Here is an 8,173-nt window from a genome sequence, read left to right on the forward strand (position 1 = left end):
GGACTCTCAACCACTGCGCCACCAGGGAAGCCCTGCGTTGCATCTTAATTGCAGCATGCGGGATCTTTGGTTTTGGCGCACGGGCTTCTCTCTAGTTGTGGAGCGTGGGCTCCAGAGCGCATGGGCTCTGTAGTTGCGGCACGTGGGCTTAGTTGCCCCACAACATCTGGGATCTTAGTTCCCCAACCAGGGATTGAACCACGTCCCCTGCATTGAAAGGCGGATTCTCAACCACTAGACCACCAGGGAAGTCCCCTCCATACCTGTTCTTGACATGGAATATTGCACCCACCCTTCAAAACACAACTCAAGCCCCAACCCCACATGAAATATTTCACAACTACTTTTGCCTAAAATTATAGCTTCTTCTTCTGAATTTCCATTGTGGAAAATGACAGCTAATAGTCTGTGTCTATTCTTTCTTACTGCATTCTTATTTTATAGATGTTTTTCTCTCCCCCCAGAAAGTTTGAATATTCCTTGAAGTCACTACCAGTTGCGTATTTAACTTTTGTGGTGTAATCCACACTAAACCAAATAGTGAATACATGCAGTAGGTATTCAACAAACATTCATTGCACAAAAGCAAACAAGTTGCAAGGCAAAATCTGAGCTAGAATCCATAAATTTATAATACCTATTATGGTTTTGGAAAATTCTAAGGTGCCATTGGCTTTGTTACTATGCCCAGCTATTTGTGGCCTATATTATATTTCACTCTCATGTAATCCACTTAAGGTGGTACTTTACTAAATAGGCATTTCTAGCTAAAAACAGCCAATTATTGCAATAGTTTGATAGTCATAAAAGGGTTTCCTGGGGATTCCTTGCCATTATTCAGAAAAAAATGCAAGCTCTCAAATATAAACTATGTAAATATGACTTACCGACTATTAGCAGGCATTAACCCAAGTTTCATTATGCCCTCTGATACGGCAAGTGTTAAAAGGGCTTTGAGGCTCTACCACAATTATATTGCTAATAATAACTTTTCTTTTACATAAGGACAAGGAAATAATAAACTAAAGAAAAATAGAAGCTGAAACTGGAGAATCAAGATATTTCTTAACAGTGAGCCATGCTAGGCAAGGGAACAGATTCCTCTGGGAGAAGTTTTGGAAACATGCCGCTTTCATCTTTCAATGAGATAAAGAAAACTCGATAGTGTATAGACAGGGACAAGGCACCCTGGCAGGAAGATGTGGACTTAGAGACCCAAAAGGTCATTTCTATTATGAGTCTGTTGCTTCACAGCAGTGACCGTTTCTTTGCATTAGTATCTTGTACCTACCCACTGCACGCACGCATGCCCGCGCACACACTTTCCACATATAAATTGAAATATATATATAGCTGTTGAAATGTTGAAATGTAACAGCATATTCTGATGTTGGGAATAAAGAAAGTTATTTTAAGGTCTTTGAAGTCTAGTCTGAACAGCACAAATCTTAGGTGAATTTAAGGAAGTGGGCCAAGTTTTTGGCTTCATCCTAGAGCAAGATTAGTACTCTTAGATCAGGGGATGGCCGTCGTCATTTCAGAGCAATTAATCTGTAGATTGTTGGCAGAAAATAAAAGCTGAGGAAGTATACTTGCTTAAGGTAGGGAGGGGGAAGAAATTTAGGCTGGAAGAACAGAAAGTGCCTTATGCAAAAGTTACAAGGCAAAATCTGAGCTAATATTTGTAAATTGATGTTATCTGCTATGCCTTTTTTTTCCCCTCTCACTTGCAGGGAAGTTTCCAGAGCTCTATTCTGGGAAATATGTGTATACACACACACACACACACACACACACACACACGCACACACACATACACCATACTGAGCCAATAAACTAGAAGGTAGGATGAAGGGAAGAATTGCAAATTGAGGGGCTAAAAAGTAAAAGCCAATATGATTCTTAGAGGGATTTTTTTTATAGTGCTATTCTTGTTTCATCTTCACAAGTGAGACTCAGATTGCAAAGCAATTTAACCCCCCAAACTCTGTTCTCCACCAAGTTAACAGTACGCACCCCCTAAACTGGAAGTTTAAATTACAAGATTAGGCATGGTACTCTGCTCAATGTTTGTAATTCCACCCTGGAAGAGGAGATTTGACAACTACCTTTTCTAAATAAAACTTCAGAAATAACCCTTAACAAAAGACCATGCCACCATGATTCTTCTAAAATTGTCTTGATGATTTGTCTTTCTAACTGGACTGCAACTGGGTTAATGTAGCGAATGCCTTTAAGTTCATCTACTACTGTGCAAAAAGGAATCGTACATTTAGCTTCAGAGGAGTGTCACAGATTTATCCCCTCCTCCTCCTCCCGGCTCCTTTTCTCCCTCCCTTCCCTAGCAACTGGTAACCTCATAAAAAGGACTCCAAATCTAGAAAGAAGCAGTTGGTCCCTGGCTTCATTCGACCTGCCAAGCTGCTCTAAAGAAGCACCAGTCATTTCTCCAGACTGAGTTGGCTTGGCGTGGGCGTTCAGCTGGTTCTCTCCGTCACCTCAAGAAGGCTTTGCTGATCTAATTTCTCCATGGCTTGTACTGAAAATGTGTAAGTACAAAACTGTGTACAACTGTTTAAGTTGAAGGCAAAAGGCAATTTGAATTGTTTTCCTGTGTGAGTGCGACACGGACAACAGGGAGGAGTGGGTTGCGAAGGATGCGGAAGGGGATCACAGACAAAAGCGTGAAGGACATAAATTCAGGTACTAAGAATACTGGAGTTTTAAATGTAATTTTGAAGTTGCAAATCCTTAGTCTCAATTGTGGAGTTTAAATATGAGGAAATTCTTACTCTAGGGTGTGGTATGGGTTGAATGAAAGAAAATTTTAACAAAAGTTGGTGTAAATGTTGAATGATGCTTCATGAAAGAGAAACAAACTGGAGTGTTTGTTAGCATAACTAACCTTTCTTCGACTTCTGTGGAGAAAAAAAAAAAAAAAAATGTTTTCCCTCATAAGACTTTCCAGAACACTCCTACCAGAATCTAAATGATGGGTTTAGTGGATCATACATCCTACTGGGACTGAAAGAGCTGGTGTTTCCTCTGTTTATCTAGCGTGCCTGTGCACTGCAGCTTTTAAGGAAGCTATCTGAGTCTTCTAGGCTGCCTTGTTGCCTTGAGGAGGTGGGAATATGGGGAACCGGGTGGAGCCACAGGTCAGCCATAAAGGGAAACCACAAAGCCTGATGCTAAAGAGGCTGCCTGGTGAAGGGCAAGTGAATCGAAGAAGTGTTTGCTGACTACACCTGGGAGGAGATCGGCCTCTCCCTTTTCCCACTGTGTATTCCAGAGAATTCGATCAATCACATATTTCAGATATTTTCTGGTCACCGCATTTTCATTTTTATAAACCTATTTATTTCTGTTTTGGCAAGTCTTGGAGGGCACGCCCCTTCACCCACAGCAGTAGCTGCCGATGAACACGGGAACCCGGAGCTGCGCCCCGGCGTGCCCCTCCAGTGTCCGAGTTCCACGCAGAAGAATGATGCGCAGTCCTGGGGCCTCCCTCGCGTTCTCCTGAGACCTCCCTTCAGCGTACTGACCCATCTGGCAAGAGAGCAACTGGAGCGTCCCTCAGAGAGAACAGGATCCTGCGTTCCTGTCGACGGTTCGAGAGCTCTCAAACCCCGCTATGAGCCACCACCTGCTGTTGCGGAAGAGTCCCTAGCAACAGCAGAAGTAAATAGCTCTGAGGGGCTGGCGGGCCGGAGGCAGAGGGGACAGGATTCTATTAACGTGTCCCGGGAATTCTCTGGCGGCCCTCCCGCACCGATGGTGGGGGGGACGAGGGTCAGCAACGGGGGCACTGAGAGAGGTGGCAGTAATGCAAGGTTGTATGTGGCTTTGCCAAGGGGTCAAGGATTCTTTACATCCAGGGGCTCTCAAGTAAGAGGCCCGCCCCCTATCCCCACCCTTAGATCAGGGATAATGATGGAGGTGCCTCCAGGAAGTACGAGAGTGGCCTGCAAGGAAAGGTTGGCTCATGTTTCTTTCCCACTGGGAGGCCCGCGGCACCCCGTGGAGAACTGGCCAAGGCCTATGCCCTTGTCGTCCAGCACTCCAGGTTTACCCTCTTGCGGTACTGCTCATTGCTTCATTCCTCCTCGACCTCCAAGTTTCAATCCATTTCTCGCTATGCCTTTTGCTCCTCCCCCGATATTTGGTCCTCCGCTGCCTTCCTATTTTGCCAAGTTCCCTTCCTGGGGAATGCCGGCTCCTGCATCCTCAAACAGAGAGAACAACTGATGGCAAAAAAAGGAAGGAGGGGAAAAACAACGGTTGGGAAAAGAGGTGAAAGTTACTCATTTATGTTTTTATATTCGAAACCCCCTACCCTCTTGCAGCCTGTTTAGCACTAATGTGCCTTACATACTTGGAAATTCAATAAAGGCTCTAAACTTTGAAATATTGCGAATTATTTTTTAAAATGCCACTTTTGGAGCTGAAGCCTTGGATTTTGTTTTCTACTTTTAAGGAAATGAAAGCAGTAATGTGCCAGTGTTTTGTAAGTAGCTTAGTTGAATCCCTACCAATGGTCACAGATAATGAGAAAAATGCCCAAACACTAAAAGTAGCCAGATGAGACTGAGGTGAGAGTAACAGAGCCAACATTTCACAGCCAGTTAGAGGCAGAACCAGGCTGAAAAGTTAGGAAAGAAAAGGGGCAGGGGAGATGGGAGAGTTCTACACCATTGCTTCAAACATGAACTAGTGTTTGTCTCTCAGCATTTCACTGTTGCTAAATACATGGTATAGATAGGGCTGGCTTAATAGAAGTCCGGGGACAAGATGGAACCGGGCTGAATCCTTCACCCGTTCTCGAAACAAACGGTACTATATACTCAGAACTTTTAAAGGCAAATGAAAACATTTCACTCATGTGGAATTATTTTCTCCGACACTGCTATGTTTGTACTCTTCATAAGTGCTACAGCACCCCATTATCATGATGGCTCTGAGAGATTATCAAAAGCCCAGATGGGAGCTTTTTCAAATTCTAGTGACAAAGATATGGGCACAGCATGCAGGGTGGAAATATGGCCATTCTGACCACTATACAAATTCATTTACACTGTGGTCCTAAAACACACCAACACTGTCTATGAAGAACCACTAAATTAGAAATATCTTTAGAGGATGATTCTTCCAATGAGCATTTTTCATGCGCAGAGCTGATGATGTAGGTGATGTAAGCAGTCAGTTAATGGTTGACAAAACCTACAGATCCAAAAGGCACCTAGCCTATAAGCAAAACCATTCATGTGTTTTTCAGCACCAATCGTGGGTTCTTCACTACTCTGGGAAGAAAAAGACACATGGATCCATGAAGTTTCTTTTTCTCCATTTGATTCAGAATAGATTGTTCTAAATTTACAGGTGCTAGTGCAAGGAGCACTGGATAAAAGGAGCATCTGGATAGAGCTTGCTAAGGTTCCCCTCACTCTGTCCTGAAGCTGGCGCAATTCCTTCAATTCACCGTGGTGGGTTGCACAGACGTGTGCAGCAAATCATTTGACAGCTGCTCGCTATGAGGTAGCTTAGTCCCAGCGTACCAAACACTTATTGAATTTTCAGCCTTAATGAACAGAGGAGTTGGGCATGCTTATAGTCATCAAAAATATCTTCTGAGCCAGATGTTAAAAGATATTTTGACAAGAAATCAAGTTGTTGTGTCAACGGCAGTGCTGCATCTCTGGAGAGTTGCCAAAAGGTGTGGTAAGTGACAGCAGAACAGGATACGTTTTCCTTCTCAAAGGAAGTAGCTCCGATAAACACTCAGAAAGACTTTACTCACAATTACAGCAATCCATGACAAATTTACTGTAACAAGAAAGTGCCACCAACACAAGCTGCTCTTTTTAAACCCTCTGTTCTCTTTCCTAATACCCTCTGCATGTTATTTTCTATGCCATTTCGAAACACTGAGCACCTACAGTATGCAACAAAAAATAACTATTAGCAAATTGAGGCGTTCAAGTTTCCTTTGTAACTCTGTGGTGTAGGATAAATACATTTTCTTTAGTTTATGCAGAGCTCTGTGCCTATATAACAGGTTTCCGTAAACACAAGTATCAAATAAGCCTGGGATCCTGTTGTTAAATACAAGTGAAATGCAAATATTTTTGTTTATTCACAGCTTCCGTATAGAAATACTGTATTACCTTATTATCATAGGTGCCAGCAACCTCAATGACAGCAAAACACCCATTTTAAACACATGATTTGGGGCTTCTCTGGTGGCACAGTGGTTAAGAATATGCTTACCAATGCAGAGGACACAGGTTCGTGCCCTGGTCCGGGAAGATGCCACGTGCCACGGAGCAACTAAGCCCATGTGCCACAACTACTGAGCCTGAGCTTTAGAGCCCAGGAGCACAACAACTGAGCCTGCGTGCTGCAACTACTGAAGCCCACGTGCCTAGAGCCCATGCTCCACAACAAGAGAAGCCACTGCACTGAGAAGCCCGTGCACCGCAACGAAGAGTAGCACCTCCGCTCGCCGCAACTAGAGAAAGCCCGCGTGTAGCGACGAAGACCCAACACAGCCAAAATAAAGAAAGAAATAAAAGAAGTAAAGAAAAAAAGTGTTTAAAAAACACATGATTTGCCTTAAAATAGCTAATTTTAAATTATTCTGGTGCAATATGAGCTAATATTAATGCTACACCAAAATATCCTATTCATTTTGGAAAGTGCACATAATTCAATATATTCAACACTCCTGAACATATATGTTTTCCCTTTCTTTTCTGGGGCTTAAATAGCTCCTAACCGCAAGAGGGAAAGAAAAACGTCAACAAAGTAGCCTTTTCTCCTGATAGTAATGGGAATGGGTTAAGTATTTCCTGTTCTAAGTTATAATCATTGTCACAAGATGATTCATGTTGTACTGTTTATTATTTATAGTTCTCATTATACTCTTTGTCACAAGACTGTAGCATTAGAATTTTAATGTCCTATATATTCTCTAGAAGATAATAATAAACTGTACAACTTTGACCTTTTCTATGTCCCTAAGTATGATTCATTAGCCATTTCTATTTTCCACTGTTTACAACTTCTGTAGCCTGATTGGAAGAGGTACACATGTAGCCAATCAAACTGTAGAATACTGAAAATGTTACAGTTCAAATTATAAAATTTTTAGTCTTTCATAAACCAGAATGACATTAAAATTACACTTTATTCTTCTGAGAATTACTATAACAAACATAAAATAGAACCAAAAATTGATTTTCACTGGAGTCTTAAGGTTGAGATCATGGTGCTATCTTCATCTACTATGGAACAAGTGGTTTATTGCATGCCTGTTACTAAATAACTAAGTAATAAAAAATATATATACACACATACATATATGTATGGAGAAAGATATCCTTCTATGACTATTACATTGTACTGTAACAATGGCATTGAATTATCAAGTGCTATTGATTTTTAAAGGACCTAATACAGAACTACGTGAAGTGACTCTATTTCAAGATTAGTGGGCCAAAACCAGAGATAAAAGAAATTTTACACAGATCAAGAACACTATGTCATGTCATAGGTTAATTCCATAGCTATCACAAAACGTTGCCTGTCTTCTTTATAATGAGCTGGATTGAGTGATATTCCCACAGAAAGAGCAAGTGATGAGACTAAATTAAGTGAAAGAACCCATCTGTTTCTCTGTGATGATGTTCTTTTTTTCTTATAATGATGGAAATGTATAGCATTTATCAAATCAAGTCTAGATTTGAGAAGTCAGAAAAATTGTGATTCATCATATGCAGTCATTTTCTTAAGTGCTTGAGAAGGTGCTACTCTTGCCAAAGACTAATTAAATATATATGCTTTCTCACCCACCATTGGGAACTTGCTGCCATTCAGAAAATCTTTCTCAGCATCCCAATTTCTCAAAGAAACTATCTGTGGAACTTGTTTTCATGAAGTGACTCTACCATTGCTTTTCTGAGAATGGACTAGTATCCTGCAATACTTTATGGAGGTAAACTGACCACATTTTTCCCAACTCTGAAAATCTCTTTCCCCAAGTAAAATAAGATTGTAAAGCACGTAACTCCATCATTCCTATCGTAAAGGGCTTTGTCTATCTAATAGTGTTTAATTATATAATTTATTGAGAAATATACATTTATAACTGACTTCATCTAACACCCTGATTGTA

General features: G+C 41.3%; 1 protein-coding gene across 1 annotated transcript; it reads left to right on the forward strand.

Moving 5' to 3' along the window:
- The first annotated feature begins 2,407 nt into the window (after positions 1-2,407).
- PRR32 (proline rich 32) lies at positions 2,408-4,408 on the forward strand. Its single transcript, XM_007109785.2, has 2 exons — positions 2,408-2,549; positions 3,378-4,408. The coding sequence occupies exons 1-2, from the start codon at positions 2,530-2,532 to the stop codon at positions 4,246-4,248; spliced, it is 891 nt and encodes a 296-aa protein (XP_007109847.2). The 5' UTR covers positions 2,408-2,529; the 3' UTR covers positions 4,249-4,408.
- Positions 4,409-8,173: the final 3,765 nt, after the last annotated feature.

This window comes from Physeter macrocephalus, chromosome 21 (genome assembly GCF_002837175.3).
Source record: "Physeter macrocephalus isolate SW-GA chromosome 21, ASM283717v5, whole genome shotgun sequence".
In the NCBI taxonomy this organism is placed as follows: domain Eukaryota; kingdom Metazoa; phylum Chordata; class Mammalia; order Artiodactyla; family Physeteridae; genus Physeter; species Physeter macrocephalus.